Source organism: Pseudorca crassidens, chromosome 12 (genome assembly GCF_039906515.1).
Source record: "Pseudorca crassidens isolate mPseCra1 chromosome 12, mPseCra1.hap1, whole genome shotgun sequence".
In the NCBI taxonomy this organism is placed as follows: domain Eukaryota; kingdom Metazoa; phylum Chordata; class Mammalia; order Artiodactyla; family Delphinidae; genus Pseudorca; species Pseudorca crassidens.
The window spans coordinates 85,970,501-85,988,104 of NC_090307.1; the positions used below are offsets into that span (position 1 = coordinate 85,970,501).

At 53.2% G+C, this 17,604-nt stretch overlaps 2 protein-coding genes across 4 annotated transcripts in view; one reads left to right on the forward strand and one right to left on the reverse strand.

Moving 5' to 3' along the window:
- DNAH10 (dynein axonemal heavy chain 10) overlaps positions 1–1,914 on the forward strand; it is a 147,671-nt gene extending 145,757 nt beyond the window's left edge. Inside the window, exons 78-79 of the mRNA XM_067701116.1 lie at positions 873–1,018; positions 1,504–1,914. Of these exons, the coding sequence (XP_067557217.1) occupies positions 873–1,018; positions 1,504–1,650 (293 nt within the window). The 3' untranslated portion in view covers positions 1,651–1,914. The remainder of the gene's footprint in view (positions 1–872; positions 1,019–1,503) is intronic.
- Positions 1,915–2,708: 794 nt separating this feature from the next.
- The window catches only part of CCDC92 (coiled-coil domain containing 92), a 30,006-nt gene continuing 15,110 nt past the window's right edge, over positions 2,709–17,604 (reverse strand). For all 3 annotated transcript variants that reach the window (XM_067701157.1, XM_067701156.1, XM_067701155.1), the window contains 3 exons: positions 6,697–6,843; positions 6,082–6,123; positions 2,709–4,126 (listed from right to left, as the gene is read on the reverse strand). In XM_067701157.1, the coding sequence (XP_067557258.1) occupies positions 3,348–4,126; positions 6,082–6,123; positions 6,697–6,826 (951 nt within the window). In that variant the 5' untranslated portion in view covers positions 6,827–6,843 and the 3' untranslated portion in view covers positions 2,709–3,347. The remainder of the gene's footprint in view (positions 4,127–6,081; positions 6,124–6,696; positions 6,844–17,604) is intronic.

A 17,604-nucleotide genomic window follows, 5' to 3' on the forward strand; every position in this document is an offset into this window, starting at 1 on the left:
TCAGAAGGGCTGAGCACAGTGTGGGCCCGGAAAGTCAGACTGCGGCAAATACTGGCCATGTTTGTGTGCTGTCCACGTGGGGCTTGGCGTCTCTGAGGGTGAGTCCAGGTGTTTCTTTTCCAGTTTTTCCATTGAGACGTGGGCTGACGTCAGGGGAGAGCTGAGCCACACTCGCCCAGCCTGTCTGTGGGAAATGGGCTACTAGGTTAGAAAGAACTGGTCGCCAGGTGGCTTCCCTGGAACCCATGAGGGCCCGGGGGCATGGTAGCCAGAGAGCAGGATGGGCCAGGTGGGAACCGTTCAATTGTGCTATAACGTCAAGTCCCTTAGACACTGGTTACTGGCTGTGTGAACTGCGGCTGGAAACTGTGGTTTCCCGGGGGGTCGTGTCTTAGAGGACATCTCGCTGCAAGCACAAAAGCCCTCTTCAGCTAGCTTAGGGAGAGGGGGTTTATGGTGAACATTGTGGAGCGCTCAGTCCTCTTTGTAGAAGGCCAGCGAGGTCTCAGAGGGACCGGCAGTGTTGGGGTGGCCATGGTGCCAGCTGACTCTGGGGCCCGAGGCCAGTTAAGTCTGTGGGCCTTGATGCCACATTGCTGGGGAGAGGCGACCACCCCTCTTCCATGGCGCTGTGGCCATATGGAGGGTCACGGGGTCTCCAGGGTGTCCCATCTGGGCTCTACAAAAGGAAAGTGGGCGGGGTAGAAATGGTGGCCACCCCTTTTGGGAAAAGGCGGGGGCTGTGTATGGGGAAGGAGAATCAGTTAGTTACCCTTTTGCTTGTCCATATGCGCATCTGCTAGAGCTGCCGAATGCTGGGCAGAATGACACTTGCCTCCGCCTAAGTGCGGCTCTCTTCCTGGTGCCTCTAGGATGCTTTGTCTCAGGACTCTATCTAGAAGGCGCTGACTGGGATGTAGAAAAAGGATGTCTTATCAAGAGCAAATCCAAGGTGCTGGCCGTCAACCTGCCGGTCGTGAAGATCATCCCCACTGAAGCCCATCGCCTCAAACTGCAGGTGAAAGGCCGACGCCTGCCCCGTTTCCCCTCTTCTCCTCTGACTGGAGTTAGACACCAGGTGGTTTCCAAGAGTCTCGCCTTTTAGCACAGGGGCTCTTAACCTTTCAGGGCTGCGGGAAGCCTTTGAGCCACGTCCCGGGGGAACAATGCACACGTGCGCGTGCGTGTGTGCAGAGCCTTGCGGGGGCGGCACGGGTTCAAGGTTGGAGGCTGTGGCCCAGACCAGCTTGAGGAGCGACTCCTCCCTTCTGGTGAAATTCTGCGCTCATTGCGTGGGTCGGAAGGTAGCTACATCCGGTGTGGACGGCAGGCGCCCCTGCAGGATGGCCTGCTCTGGCCGACCCCGCTTCTCATGGGTGTCAGCAGAGCCCGGCACCTCGCGGGGCCCCTCCGCACCCGTAGCGCTTAGACGAGCCTTCGCCCTCCCCGGGACCCGCGCGCCCCTCTGCCCGCGCCGGCACCTCACGCCCCTTTCCTGTGCAGAACACTTTCCGGACGCCCGTCTACACCACCTCCATGAGAAGGAACGCCATGGGGGTCGGCTTGGTTTTTGAAGCCGATCTCTTTACCACGAAGCACATTTCTCATTGGGTCCTGCAAGGGGTATGCCTCACCCTGAATTCTGATTAACCCTCTGGGTGAAGAAAACGGCACGAGATTCTAAGTCTGTGGCCGGCAACGGATGTGCTGGGAATTCGTGAAGACGCATCATCTGCTGTCACTTCTTGGGGCCTCTCGAGGCAGGAGGGGGGTTGACACTGATTTTTTTCTTCCATTTGAAATCAGCCATTTATATATGTCTTTCCATATAAGTTAACCTGAATGGTTTTATTTTTTTTAACGTAAAAAAAAAGGATTCTGTGGTATTCAAAAAGTAAATTCAACAAGAGCATTCATTTTAAGACGTGTCGAGTTTGCTTTTCCTTCTCAGGGGAACCACTTAAGCAAAACTGCCTGCATGTCGATGGCACAAGTGAGAATTCTAACGTAAATTGTCAAAGGTGGTTTTTTTGATGGTCCAGGTCTCTTTCAGCAGACGCCTCTCTGGAGCGAGGGCTGCGTGCTGGGGCGCGGGGTAGAAGGCCGAGGCTGCTGCGCGGAGGCAGCAGGGCCCCCGTCCCTGGGCTGATGAGGCTGGAGTCACCCACACCCTTCCAGAACTCTCCAGCCCGGCTCCCCGGGCGCTGGCCTGGCAGCGTGTGGGCGAGGGTGCTGAGCCTGGTGTTTTGATTCCTGCGTGAGGCTGTGAGGGGTTGGGTGCAGACGAAGAACCTGAAGGACCGGCGGCTACCGGGCGTCCCTTCCTCCTGCGCCCCTGGGGCTACTGCGGCCAGGCCCGGCCGGGGGCGAGGAGCGGCTTTACCCTGCGAGGGAGGAACGGGGCTGGGCTGAGCTGAGCGCTAGCGGGACACGAGGGCGAGGCCAGTCACGGGGACAACTGGCTTTTGCTAGAACTTCCGAGGCGCAGAACGTTCTAAGGGATGGCTCAGGGCAGTGAGACACGGCAGGGGACTCGTCTTTCCGGAAGTGAACCCCAGCCCGGGACTCACCCCTGGGTGAGCCCACTGTCAGGGCAGCGGTTACTGGGGGCGAGGGGCAGAAGTGGGCGCTCTTTCTTTCCCTCCCACTGTTCCCCCCGCCAGGCCCACCCTCGGGTGGTTTAATAAAAGACACAGAACAGAAAGAAGGCAGGTTTAGAAAATAAAGTTTGTTGGGATCTTGAACATTTTGGATAAAACTAACAAAAAACAACACATTCAGGTCGTGGTGATATGAGGAGTGACGTCATCTTATTTAGTTCCCGTGACTTAACATACATCTGCTCGGTTATCCGTGCCGCCCCCCGGGGGGGGGGGGAGGGTGTGTCGGGAGGTTACGGGGGTCTCCTGGAGGGAGCAGGGCTGCTCCGGACAGGCCGCCCTGGAAACGGGAGGGATGAGGTCAAGGTCGTTATGTGTTGCTCCGACTTTATAATTAGGCGTGTGACTATCTGATGTCGTTAACGTCGAGCAGCGGCGCAGCCTGCGGCCCGTGCTTTGTCCGCGAGCGCGCTGAGATTCCGCGGAGCCGGGCTGGAAGCAAGCGAGTCGGCACACAGGTGTTTGGCCGCAGCGATTAGTAAGTACGGATTCCGTAGCAGGGACACGATCGTGTTTCGGTGTCGGTCAGAGGGCAGGGGGAGCAGGAGAATAATCTGTTGACAGGCGTGAAAACAATTCGGCATGCATGGGGATTGAAAAAGAAAAGAAACAGAGGAGGTGCGGCTGAGTTTTTCCTAGGAGTGATCACAGTGCCTCGAGAGCGCGGGGAAGGGTCGCGGGGGGCCTTCACACAGTTCTGTCCGTCCCTGAGTGCTTCCTCGCCACCTTGCCGCCTCCGTTCACCTGGTCCACCGCCAGCGTCTCCACCTCGGGCGGGGCCTGCGCCGGGGTCGCGTGGTGGATGCGGTGCGCCACGCCCACGTGCGCCCTGTGCGGCTTCTCGCGGGCGGGGCTGGGCTGCTCGCCGGCGCTGCGGTCCGAGGCGATGGGGGGGATGACGAGGGGCCGCTCCTTGACGAGGTGGACCTCGGCCGACTCCCTGGCCAGCAGGAACGGGGTGGGGTCGGGCATGGCGTCCACCGGCTCCCGCAGAAGCAGTTTCCGGCTCTCGGCCCCGAATCTGTAGACCTCCTCGAACTCCGGGTGCAGCGGGGCCGAGAGGCTCTTCTTCATGCGGCGCCGGGGCGTCTCGGGCAGCCTGTCCTTGGGCGGGGCCGGCTTGTAGCTGGCCAGCGCGGGGCTGCCGGCCGGGCTGCCGTCCGAGGTGCCGCCGGAGCTCAGGAGCTTCCTCTTGGTGGCGTGCAGCTGCGACGTCAGGTAGGCGATGGTGCCGGCGCGCTGCTCCAGCTCGCTGCTCAGCGCACCCAGCTTGTGGCTCTTCACCTTCAGCTCCTCCAGGTACCGCCTCTCGCGCTCCTTGATGCTGTTCTCCAGCACGACGACCATCGCGCTCTTCTGCTCCAGCTCGGTCAGCAGCTCGTTGTTCTCGTCCTCCTTCAGCTTCAGCTGCGCCTCCAGGTCTTCACATCTTTTCTTGAGTTCGCTGCTTCTAGAAGAGCCGTCTCCTGGAAGGCCAAGCCGAGGGGGCGGAGTGAGAACCCGAGGGCAGGGCGGCCAGGCCCTGGGGGGCAGGGAGACCTGTGCGGGGATCGGGGGTCTAGGCCGGCCTCCCCTCCCCACGGTGGCGGTTCCCCTGGCCAAGATGGGTGCGGTGCCCACAGGCCACACGGAAGGTAGGACCCCCATCGCTCGTGCCACCTCCGTGTCCTCTCCCCCCAGGAAAAGGTGGGAGATCAGGCGGTCTTTGAGGCCCCATCCAGCTCTCCAGCTTATTGCATAAAAGGATGTCTCCAAATTTCAAAAATGCTGACGTTAAAATGGGCAATTTCAGAGTATTAGACCTCTCCAAAGGCTGAGGATTAAACTGTTAGCAGAGCCATCTGTCTGCGCCATTCCAAGCACGGTTTGGAAACGCAAATGTAGACTTCCTTTATGTCTAGAGCACCAAAGCTCTGAAATTGCGGAGGAGGCTGGATGCCAGGCTGCCACCTTTCCCCCGACACGGGTCCCCTCTCTGCACCTCTAAGAGCATGGCATCCTTGGGCCTGAGTTCAGGCCCTACCTTGGTCCTTGGCCTGCCCCTAACACCACACAGGCCGCCCTTCGGCAAGACTCTCCCTGGCTGTGCTCGCGCTGTGCAGGGCGGCTGAACGGGGCGGGTGGTCCGTGAAGGTAGGAGGCCCTGGTGGTGAGGCCGGAACCAGTGTTTGTGGGTGCCTCTCAGATGAGGATGCGGGTTCAGGGATGTCAGAGAAGCTGCTGAACGGCTCCTCTGAGAGCCGCGTCTGCGTGTGCTTCCACCCCTGGGCGGGGCACCAGGCCCACCTGAGAGGCTTGCGCTCTGCCCCCCACAGGAGATGCCCCACGCCAGCTGTTACCACGAGCCCCTGATGAGGGGCCGGGTTGGTGGGCGGGTGGCCTCGGGACTCAGGGCCGAGAACCACGTCTGGAGAGGATATAGGGCAAGAATGGTGTTTCTACAGATTAGCGTGGGCTCAGAGGGGACAGGAAGTAAGGACAGCCTGATTTCGGTGACATGGATGGCGGGGTGCGGGCTGGAGTCCCCGACTGGAGGTGGCCATCCTGCTCTCCTGAACCCCGTCCCCAGGCCCCTCATCCACCGCACACAGGAAGAGGGGGTCCTGGCTCCCGGAAGGCACGCTTAGGAGACGTGGCACGGGTGGCGCAGGTGGAACGTCAGTGCTGGACGTTGCTCTCGGGCTCGGGGGAACGGTCACGAGGACCTAGACTCGCTCGTGAATAGTTGCTGCTCGTGTGAGGCCTGTTTAGGAAAAGTCATCTCGACTCAAATGCGGCTTCTACACTTTTAAAAGCCTCACCCTGGTCTGGGGAGCAGCTATTTGGGACAGGCCACAGAGGCCCGGCTTCTGTCTCCTCTGCTCCAGCTGCCATCAGGCTGATAGTTTTGGGGGTCCCTGAGGATTCTGGTTTTGGGGGAGCATTTCTGGGACTAGAGTCTAGAGAGAGACCTTCAGCGCTGCTCTGGGGGCCACCCAGTCATGTGACCCCTCGCTCAACCAGTCTGTAGAGAGCACACACTTTGTGCCAGGTCCTGTGCTAAGCTTCACGGACACAGAGGAGGTGGGACCCCGCTCCATCTCCTCTTTCCTTCCGGTTTAAATCACATCTATTTCTTGATTACAGAAGGGACACATACTCACTGTAAAAAATCAGAAAACCCAGAAGAACACAGAACAGGCATTCCAAGTACGTGTGTCGATCAGAAGGAAATAAAAGCACTCACCCCTCCCACCCCACCGACACACCGAGGGGTCCAAACTGCCCTCCCACCTTTTCTCAGAGAGCCCTGGTCACACGTGCAACTCTTCACAGCAAGTGTGTTTTCTTCTACGTGTGTAATTAGTGAAAACAGGTGGACCAACGTGTGCCTCAACAGAAAACAACAGGAAGCATCAGCTTTTGGGAAGGGAGTTCTTACCTGTCTGATCCGAACTTTTAAGTGTCAGCTCATACGTTAAATCTAAAAAGGAGATCATATATGTTAATTTTGTATGATTACAGTGTATTTCAAGACCTTCATCAACTCTGAAAACACACGATCAGCCTGCGAGTCCTGCCCGAACAGGGCAGAGGTTGGCAGCATTAGAGGCAAGAGTGAGAACAGCAACTATCAGCGGCCGCTGTCCTTACTCGGGTTCGGGGGGGCCCTTCTTTTCCCTGTTACACACTCCAGCACCCACAATTAGCAGGCAGCTTGCTCTGTGTAGTACACTTTGGTCCCTGGTTCCAAGACGCATGGTAGCTTCTAACCATTGCACCTGGATCCTTCAGGTCCTCAGTAAGCTGAGAACTGGCTTCACAGCTTTACGCTCGAGCGTGTGGCCTTGGCAAAGAGGATGAGGTGACGCATTCAAATGGACCCCAGCGATGACAGGGTTAACCAGAGAGAGAGAAGAAGAAGACCCCCTCCTCACTCACCCCGCACAGCTTTTGAGCCAGCCAGTGCGAGGTGACCTCGATGACAGGTCCTGCGTTGCTCTACAGCCCTGGCAGGCCTGGGGCTGCCCCCCGCCCTGGTCCCCGGAGCTCGTACCTGTGCAGTGTTGCTGCAGCCGCCTGATCTCAGCGTGCAGCCCCTTGAGCGTGCTGGCATGCTCCCGCTGAAGGAACAAGAGGTTCTTCTGCGCGCTGTGCAGCTGGTTCTCCAGGTTTGCGGTCGCCATGCTGGCATCCAGATGACCTGCAGGGGACACAGGGCCTGGTGGCTGTCCCCGACAACGAGGGTCTCGGGGTGGCGGGCTGGAAGAGGACGCCGCCTGCCGCCTGCCCTCCTTGGCTCTGCGGGCTGGAGGGCAGCTCCGCTGCGGGCTGGAGGGCAGGCCCCGCTCCGGATGCAGAGGGCTCCCTGATTCCAAATCCTAGGCTCTCTGTGGGCTACCCGACTTCAACAGACTGAGAGCAAAATCTCCCTTGACAGACTTCCCTGAGGAGGTGAAGCACTGCTGCCTCTGCTCAGGAGAACCGGGCGTGGGCAAGTGGAACCTAGAGCTGGCAGGCCTGGAGGACGACAAGCGTGCTGTTTCGGAGGGAAGCCCCGGGACCTCACAGAGTTGAGAGCCCCCCAAGTCCTTCTTTCCTTGGGAATTTCCTGAGAACCATTCTCACCGGGCCACGTGGTGGCTGCGGGTGTCTGGAGGCCGGACCCAGACCCTGCCATCTGCCACCCTCCGCCCCCCGCCGCCGGCTTCCATCCTCCATCATCAGCCACTCGCTCAGGGTCTTCGCTGTAACTCGAGAAATGTGGCGAAGTCAGTCGGCCATTCTGTAAAAGCTAGCCCAGTAATTCAAGACGCCTTGCGCGGCACTGAAACAGGCTGAGGATGAAATGTGGATTATCTGCCTATAAATTATTCCTGTGAACACAGAGCCTCGGGTGCCTTTTTCCTAATCTGCTGGGCCAACGAGCGCCCCCAAAGGAAATACCACCCCTCAGAGGGCTTCCGGTGAGCGGGTGTGTGGCAGGGTGGCACGAGGGTCTGCTCTGGAGGTGGCAACACGCCGGGCAACACCAAGCACTGTCTGTTACCTGTAAGCCCCGCAGCTTACAGATATTTACACCCCAGCTCTGGAGCTAAGAACGGCGCGTAGCTGGAACCCAGGACACGCGTTTTCATTCACACGAGGAGGCTGAAGGAGGAAAGGAAAGTGAGGGAGTGCAGAGGACAGAGAACGTGCCGGACAAAGCCTGGGCGAAGGGTGCACACGGACACGTCCTGGAAGGGACACGCCTGTCAGGGGGGAAGCTGGCAAGAGACAGCTGTGACTAAGAAGAAACAGCGCAGTTTTGGGTGGGAGTGTTCACTGCACCTATTACAGGAGGCGATCTGGCAGTGTATCTGGAGCCTTAGAATTTAGCTTCCGTCTGACTTAGCGGTTCCACTTCTAGGAGTCCCCCAGAGGGAAATGATGGCCTCCGTGTGAGAAGGTGTAGCTATAGGAGGACGGTCATTACAGTGCAGTTCACAGTCAGAAAAGACCAGAGACAACTCAAAATCCAGCAAGAGGGAACTGGTTGAGTAAATACAGGATCATTTCTATGCAAGGAAGATCAGATTTCCCCAGGCCTTGAGCTCTACCTAAAAGCTGGCTGCAGGCCATGCCAGCTGAGTTTCCATCCACCAGAGCCTTCCTCAGGGGAGCTGAGAGCAGCCTTTCCACAGGAGCGAGGAAGGTTTCCGCCCCCGAATTGTCTCCCTGCTGTAGCCACAAGTTCCTTGTATGGGGCTGCCGGGCCAGACACTAATTCTAACTGGAGCCCCACGGTGCTTGAGACCCCGACCCTCTGTGGTCAGCACGTGGCCTTGGGAGGAGGACGCTGACCTAACAAAGGAGCCAGCCCGGAACAAGGCAAGTCCGGGGCGTGAGCTGTGAAGGGCTGTCCGAAAGCTGGACAGCCTCGACATCGAACGGAGGCAAATGCAGGACCGCTTCTGGAGCTTCCGGTAGAGACGCCCACGTTTACTTCTGCTCAGCAGACCTGAGTCGGTCACTCTGGCATCAATTCCGTTGTCTCACCGGGAACATCAACTCCTAGGCGCTACGATGGGCTTCGCAAGTGGCAACGCCAGAGGAGATGCCTTGTTCTCCTCTTTAAAAGGATGGACCCAAATCTGTGCTCCTGGTGGCTGATGCAGCAGGCAGAGCCTGTGTTTTAGGGGTTTGCCATTGACGAGAAAGAACAATTTACATTTGATCCAGAACTCAGTGTGTCTGGAAGGATGAAGAACGAGCCGGGTGTACAGTTGCCCCCTCGCTGCCCAGCGGCCTGGAGGGTCCACCGCTGCGTCTTGGTGACCCCACTTGGAAAACAGTTCTCAAGTCCACTTGCTTTTCTCCGTCTCTACACCTAAGCCACACCACCCTCACCTGAATCGCTGTGGAATCCTCCCTCTGTCCTCTCTCACCGCCTCGATTCCGTCCCCACGTCGTAGCAGAGTGATTTTCACAGGATCTTCGGGGGCCCCCACGGCTCTGAGTGAGGCTGGTCCACATGGGCCCGGGCCTGGCCCTGTGCCCTCTATGCTCAGCTGCTCGGTGAGCCTCCAGGGCCTTGGCTGGGCCTCGCCTCCGCACCCCGGGGCCTTGTCTTGGGCTCCTCTGCCCGGAGTGCTCCTCTCGGGTCCTCCCTCGGCCCCACCGTTCCCGTGAGCTGACGTCTGCGTGTCCTTTACTTCTCGGCCCAAGTTCACTTCCTCCCGGAAGCCCTGGCCCCCGGGCTGGGCGACGTCACGCACTCTAAGCCTTCACGGCCTGCCCACAACTAGTTAACGGTCTCGCGCCTCCACGCGCAGACTGCAGGCTCGGTCCCCGCTGTACCCCGGGCCCTTGCACGGTGCCTGGCGCCCAGGAGGCCCACCGCCAGCACCTGCTAACCCAGTGGGCCCAGCGCCGGGTTGTCCAGCGTGGGTGCGGCACCAGGGGAACTTGAGGCCCTCAGGGCTGAAGAGCCTTTGCTTCCACGAGCTTCTGGCTTAACTTACAGGCATGCCTTGCACAGAGAGCGCGCGATGTGCTAAAACTGCAACCCAGTTTCGTCCGGCACTGACGGCACAAAATGAGGCGTCGCCGAGACCAGAAATAAACATGTGTTCTGTGACCTACCGTGGGGGGCAGGGAGGGGAGGGGAAATGTGGCCTCAGCAGGCACCCCAGTCCCATCACAGTTTGGTATTAAATTTTATTTGTAACAAATTTAATATGGTTTAAATAAGTATTCACATTCCAACGGCCTTGGCGAGTCGGCGACTTGAATGGCACTAAAGCTGTAATTCATTAATTCACCGTCATAACTACAGAAATACAAGCGTGCCCTTGAAGCTTCCCATTAGCCTGGGCAGGCAGTCTGGGGAAGAAGGAACATGAGGTGAATAGAGGAGCGCGATTATATAACGTGCAAAGCCGGCAAGTGAGCTTTGACGGCTCCGTTTGGAGCCCTGACAACCAGAGGACAGGGGTTTTTCAGCCCCGTGATATTCCATTTGGAGGTTGGTCTCTCTTCTTCCACACTCTATGCTGACTTAAAAGGCCCGGAGGAGGGGATGCCATCTGTGTGGGGCGTTCTCTGGTTGTTGGATATACATGCACGAGACAGGTCCACTTAGGTCCAAGGAAACAAGTCACACCTCCAGATGGGATCCAAATTACTACAGTATTTTCTCATCAGCTCAAAAGGGTACATAGTATCACTGACTTGCTGAGGACAGGGAGTTGCTGCTGCTTAAAAGAAGGTGATGGTTTAATGTCTTCTCATTACTTACTGATGACATGGAATCACTGCAACGACTTAGTCCTTCCCAGAAGCTGACGTGAATGAAGCTACAGAAGCATCCTGTTCAGGCCAAGCAGACACAGCTGAGAGATGCAGGTAACATGGAGGAAGGGATGGCGTTGGTTCTGGGAGGCTTGATTCAGAATCTCTGGCTATGGGAGCCAGAGACGTGAAGGAGCATTGACGACCCCTCCCTGAAAGGGTCAGCGTGATGGATGAAGGTAAGGTGCCGGCATCTGCTGCAGATGAATAATGCTTCCTGCTTGAGTAAGAGGCACTCAGGCCCTCTCAGCCGTGTGTCAGCCAGTAGTGCAGCGTGGCTGACAAAACACTGCACTTTCCCTGTCAAAAGGGCATATACTACATGTCGTGGGCGCTTTGTACTGCAGCTCCTTGTCTCGAGGCAAATCCCATTTCGTGTCTCAGTGTCACCGGGAGCCACCGGCAATTTTACAGTTATTTGCTCGGTCAGAGGCAGCGTGGTCTGGACACGGGCCCTCTTCTCTCCCCAGAGATGCAGCCCTCACTGCAGAGGATGGCGTTCCAGCCACGGTGGCAGCCAGAGAGCAAGCCCCACTCTGCCCGCTTCCTCCCGTGGAACCCTGGCAGAAGCAAAGGGCGTGGGCATCTCAAAGCAAGACCACCCATGGGGCAGGTTACCTTGATCGTGACTCGGAGGTTAGGCCACATCCATGATTTTTCCCGTGGCAAATTCACTAGACATTAAATTTCTGTGAATTTACTGTTCCCTCTATATGGTCAGAAAGTTAACACTTGAAAAGGGCCAAGTTCTATAGAGGTTGGCACCTGGCCGAGACAGCTTCCCGGAGCGGGCAGGGATACTAATATCACCTCGTGGTGACAACATGCTTTTAATGACGGTTCTCAGAGAGACGTGAGGACCCTGACCTCACTGGGTCTGCTCTGTATCCGCATGAGGACAAACTGCCTGTCAGTAGCTCACGTCCAGTTCTCAACCCAATTCAAAGTAATGTCCTTTCCTCCCTTTGGGGGCATTAATGTATAAATGATGACATCGTGATCTTATTTATGGACCATCTCCACTTGCACAAGCACAAAGTGCTTCCCCATCACTTACGTCGTTTGTTCTCACAAACACCCAAGGAAAAACAGGAACGTCCTGCCCACAAGTGAAAACATAAATCAAGAAATGCTGCATCTGAACCTTGAGGCTGCTCCTCGCCCTCAGATCCTGTGGGCGAGAATCTGGAGGGCGGGGGTGGCCTTCACCTTCAGGCAGAAATTCAGATGCTTTCCACAAAGCATACACGTGATCTCCAGTGCTCTGAAGCTGAGGGGGAAATGTGCGCAGCCCACTGCAGCAGCCTCTCGGCGGGAAGGTCTGCCGCGTTCCCCCAGCGCAGCGCGGGGCGAGCCCGGAGCCGCACTGCTCAAGGAGGTGGGACCCACCCTCCCTATGCTCCAGGTGGGACAGTCAGCAACCAGGAAGGCCCTGCCGACCACCCGGTACGGCAGAAAGACTCACCAACAAGTCTTGCTTTTTTTTTTTTTTGGCCACGCCGTGCGCATGCGGGATCTTAGTTCCCGCTGCCTCGTCCCTCCGATGCTCTTGGCCCACCCTGCCTGCTCAGCTGCCCACCCCTGCCCCGGCCTCGCCCCATACCACCTACACTGCTGCCCTCTCACCCCTGGCATCTGCCGCAGCCCCAGCACGGGGCCTCTGCACACTGGTTCCCGCAATCCGCACTGCTCTTGGCAAACCACCTCCCCCCCCCCGCCTAATCAGCCCCCATTCTTCCTTCGTGTCTGAACTCCCAAATTACGTACGGGCTTCAGTTACTTTTATACGGCTCCCCGATCGTACCGACTGGAGATCTCAACAAGAATTACGCGGCATTAATCAAAAAGCACTGCAGCAGCACTGATTTGAACATGACCTCATCCTGTAATTTCTTCATACGCCAGAAACAATGTTTCAAAGTATCCCTGGACCACATTTCTTAGGCTAACAGAAATGGAATATCTTTGATAGTAAAAGGTCTCACCATTTAAAAATGTGACACTTCTTTGTTCCTGGGCAATCAAAAGTAGACTTATCTATTCTCTCAACACAAAGCTTGTGGAAATAGGGTAATAATTTTAGAATCTGAAAAAAAAATAGTACACCCAGTACTCACGTGGTGCTGTGAATTAGTTATAACAAGCTATTTTAGATCCTAGTCATGAATAAGTTATAACCCATTCACATCTGGTTCTCATGCCGTGAACCGTCAGAATGACTGGCGTCCCACTGCCTCTGCGCGTGCTCGGCAGGGCCTGGGACCCGGCGAGCGTCTTGTGCGCAAGGACCTCTGTGGCTGTTTTGTGGGAACTGTCTGTGTGGCTCTGGTGTCCTCTGGCTGAAGCACTGTCACAGAGTAAATGAAGGTTGGCCAGAGGACAAAGGCAAGTGTAGTGATTAAATGTAAGAGGAGAAGAGATGGTTCCCAGCAGGGAGGTGGTGTCCTGAGTGGATTCGTGGACTCAGGAAATGTTGAGGGTGGCAGAGACCTTCAAAATCAACTATTCCAACACCTCTTTATTTCAAGATCAAGAACCTGTGGCCCAAAGAAGATTCGCTTAGCACAACGGGATAAAAAAAAGAGCAGAATGGCCAAAGTCTTGAGGTGCTAGAGTGTTTGGGGTTAAATCTGACCCCTATCTTGTCACCTAAACCATCGTAATATCTAACTTAAAGGGTTAAGTGCTAAATGCAATCACTTATGGTGTCTGGCATGTAGTAAGTGCTCAATAATTGTTACCTATATTATTTTATGTAAATATTGATCAATATATAAATATTGTTTACTTATTCCCACACTAGGGTATTTCCTGAACATCATCTAAGTGTGGAAATGAGCTAGCAAAGGATTCCAGTTACTTCCAAAGAGGGCAACATAAAAGCAAACACAAGCATTTTCTGCTGGCCTTTTCCATTTTCACTGGAGAGGAGCCATTCAGGGAAGCGAATAAAGAGAGTCAGGCAGAATCAGGCACCCTAAGGGACAGTAAAACCTACTTCCTACGTTGAATCAATCTATAGTACTCTACAAGAAGCTAAAAAAAGGTGGATGGCTAATTAGGCCATCAACTCTCAATCTAAAATACCTGCTTGTAGGAAAGGAAACTTACCATCTCTGAAAAATGAAGCCTGATGTTATTCTGAATTCACAACAATCCTGGACAAAGAAACTGTTTTAAGTTGCACGACCCTGTTATTTCTACTTGCACGTGTATTTAAGAAGTTCAGCTGATAAGTTATTTGAGAATCCCAAAGAGTTAGGACACTAAGAAAAAGGACAGCATTTCAAGGAAGCGTAAGCACTCAACAATCACTCCAAAAACATTCTGGTAAAAAGAATGAACACCATTAAAAAGTGGAAGTAAAAAAACGTTGAAAGCAAAAGATGCAATTATTTTTTTGAAGTGACAAAAAATCTTGTTTATTAATCATTCTTAAGCAATTGGGATATTTTTAAAACTAAGACAATAGGCGGGTCAAGAGCTTAGCACAGGAGTCAGAATCCTGGGCTCCAGTTCGCACTCAGCCACGTTCGAGCTGCAGCCTCTCTGTGCCCTCACCTTCTTCTCCCATAACATGAGGAACAATAACAGTACCTACAAGACATAGTGACTGGGGGGATAAAATGAGCTATCTTAGATAAAACACTTAGCATGTGTCTGTCTACTGTGATAAAGTGGTAACTGAACTAAATTTGCACTCATCCAAATGTGGAAACTTCGGATGGAGACGCTTTTTGGGGTCCTGTTCTCTGTCTGGGTGGGCAGTGCACATCACCTTTTAATGGTTGGTCTCTAAAAGCTAAAAGAGGAGAACGCCAGTAGAAACCAAAAGAAGAAAAGCATCTTTTGCAAGATAACCACCTCACAGAGTAATCTGAATGTCTGCCAGTGAGGAGTTAGTGTGGCACATCTGAACTATGATATCATTAAAAATGATAATGTGCATCTATATTTATTGACAAGGAAATACATCTATACTAGGTTAAGTGAAAAGAGTATATTAAAAGCTGTATATATCATATTTTTGTAGATACAAGTAGAGAAAAAAATTCTAGAAGTATACACAATGAAACATTAAAAGCATTTATCTCTAGACGGTGGATTGTGGGTGATTTTTACTTAAAAAAAATTCTATTTTGGTACTACCTAAAGCTTCTTTAATGATGAAAATATATTACTTTATAGCCAGAAAAAACTATAAAGCTGTTTCTCTTACAAAACATAACCACTAACTATCCACTAGCAAAGTGGTATCATATGTTTTAATGATGTTGTTCCAGGGTAGTCTTGGGATGCTTTACCAGAACCAAGGAGAATTAACGGGAAGGCAATTTTTATAAAAGCAACAATTTAGTGTCTCCGAGATATGCAGAAAACGATCATGACGAGCCCTCGAGCGCCTCCCCACCCCCACGCATTGTACATTCCTGTAATTCTCTGACATTATCTGTCATAAAATACAAGGCTCATCACAATTCTTTAGACACTGACAGCCATTTCCTTCTGAAAGAACGTACAGCCTGACATTAAAGTTGTAACAGATGTGATTAGAGGCACCAGCAATTAGGCAGGGAAACGCGATATGTGGTCGTCTGGGAAGGCTGCAGTCACTGGAGGCGTACGTGGTGGATTTATGAACCGTGTTTCTCTGCAGTCTGATTATCTCATACTTTAAGAGTTTCTATTTGACTTCTATTTAAAAACCACGTCACGTGTCTGTACGCTGGTAGGGGCGCGGTCCCTCTGTGTGTAAACGTCTCAGGAAGAAAGCAAGTCTGTGTTTCAGGTTGTCTAAAAGTGCCTCTGAGTGGGCCGTGGCCAGGTAGAGAAACACATGCACTCCCACGGTCTGAAATCACACAGTACCTTCTGGGAGTGCCCAGGGCCTCCCAGAAAACTGGGCGACTTCATGGCCAGAATGCTTATGCCCTGTGGCAGACCCCACCCCAGGAGGCAGGCGCACCAGCACCCCATCTCCTGGCTGTGAGGGGCTGCCATCCCGGGCATCACGTCAGCACACAGTCGGCTCAGCACTTCCTGTTTCAGGGAAGTTGCTTCTAGGGCAGGGGGTGGCCAGGTGGCCGGCGGGTCTCTGGTGACGCCACTTGGCCCTTCCTGCTCTCCCTGCATCCCCCTCCTGCCCTTCCTGGGCAGCCTCCAGCTGACTGCCCTGCCCCCTGCCCCCCGCCCCCGGCCCGGGATCACCCAAATCGCCTCATTTCAGAAGCGAGGGCAGGAAACATTTGCAACTAAAGAGAGATGCCATTTGTGAGCTCCTGACAACCTTGTCCTTTACCAAGATGATCCTGAGCCAATCATTTAGGGACATATAAAATCTCAAGCCTTCCCACACAAATAGCTCTACCGAGTGATATCTGCCTTTAAATGGAAAGGAAAATTAGCAGGTCACATCTGATTAGTGTTTCCATTTCTACATCTGACTGTGATTACTGCAGATTTTAATTGTCTGCTGGTTGATGACGAAAAGGTATGGTGACCCAAATGCCAAACTGTCCTCTTACACTGACGAAACAGGAGGTACTTCTCAAGTCTTAGCGCCTGACAATCACTACCCTAAACTGTATTTCCGAGGCTGAGATGTGTGCGCTTACTTTAAAGATCTCTCTCTCTATGGTCTGCCAAACGGATGAACCATTTCAATAGATTTAACTGATAGGGCTTCTTTTATCCATTTTGTGCGCCTGACTAATTAGGCCCCCAAAAAGAAGGAAAGGTATTATTATTATTATTATTGGCCGCACCGTGCAGCATGCTGGATCTTAGTTCCCCAACCAGGGCCAGGGATCGAACCCGTGTCCCCTGCATTGGGAGCATGGAGTCTTAAATCACTGCCAGAGAAGTCCCCCGAAAGAAAGGTATTATTAACCAAAGCTCTATACACTTTAATTTAGCCATACTTTTCCTTTATTACTTATACTGAAGTAAACTAGTCGGTTGTTTCATTAGTGCTAATAGAACATATTTAGCTAAACTCTCGCTAAGCATCTCAGATGATCACTGATAGAGAAAAGAGACTTTATCCTCGTGCTATTCTAGAAAGGACTCTGCCCGGTTCCAGCCATGTCATCTTGGACAGCATTACAATTTGGCTAGGCAACCAAGCAAAAACAAGACACCTCCCGACGTGCCCTTCTACAAAATGGCCCGCACGAGTTATTTCAGACAAGTTGAAAGAAGGATAGTAGGGAGCTTTGAAATCATTAAAACAGTCCAACAGTAGTCAATTCAGCGACTAAAGGAACCAGGCCCAAGCATTCAGTTTTAGTAATTACATACCCTCTGGTGATCAGTGATAAAATATTTTTACGGGACTTCTTTCCCTATGGAATAACAGCTGGAGTACAAATATTTTTAAAAGAAGACAAACCTATTCTTTTAAAAAGGCATTTACCTGGATCTTCGCTTCCTAGAACGTTTCTGATGGCTCCAGCATGTCCACCTAAGGACGCCTGACCTCTCGACTGCCCATCTACTGCTCTGACAGTCCCGACATACATTATCCACATCTTTAAAAGTTTCCTTTCTGTGAGCCTCCTGTGCCGTGTAGAATAAATGAGGCACGTTTACTGATGACATTTAGGGTGACTCCCATAAAGTTCTCTCTACTCACAATGATTCTTTTATTGTGTCAGGGGTTGGGAGAATTCCCAGAATCCTATACTCCACTTCTTTAGTAAGTCACGCATTGAGTTCCAGGGGAGGAGAAAACCTCCCCACAGAATACTGCTCTATTAACAGGGTCTGGCATTTAAAACAAACAATACTGAGATCCAGATGAAGCTGCCAAGAGTGAGAATGAGGCAAGGCATGCAGGTGCTGTGCAGGTAAGTTAGGGTTTGTCTTTGCAGCCAAGTTTGGATCATATTAGATAAACGAGCCATTAGTACATTAGCCAGTAGAAATAACTAAAAACAAATAAAGGTAAAATAAGAGGGAGGGCAATTGTCTTTCACAGATTACCTGTCACCTGTGGGAGGACAGCAGAAGAAATTGGGGAAAGAAAACCATCACGGCATTTTATATTCATTTGGAATTTTCAAAGAAGGGGATGCAATGCAGTATTTTCTCACTCTTCCTGTCCTTGACACTATTTTTCTTTTGCACTTTT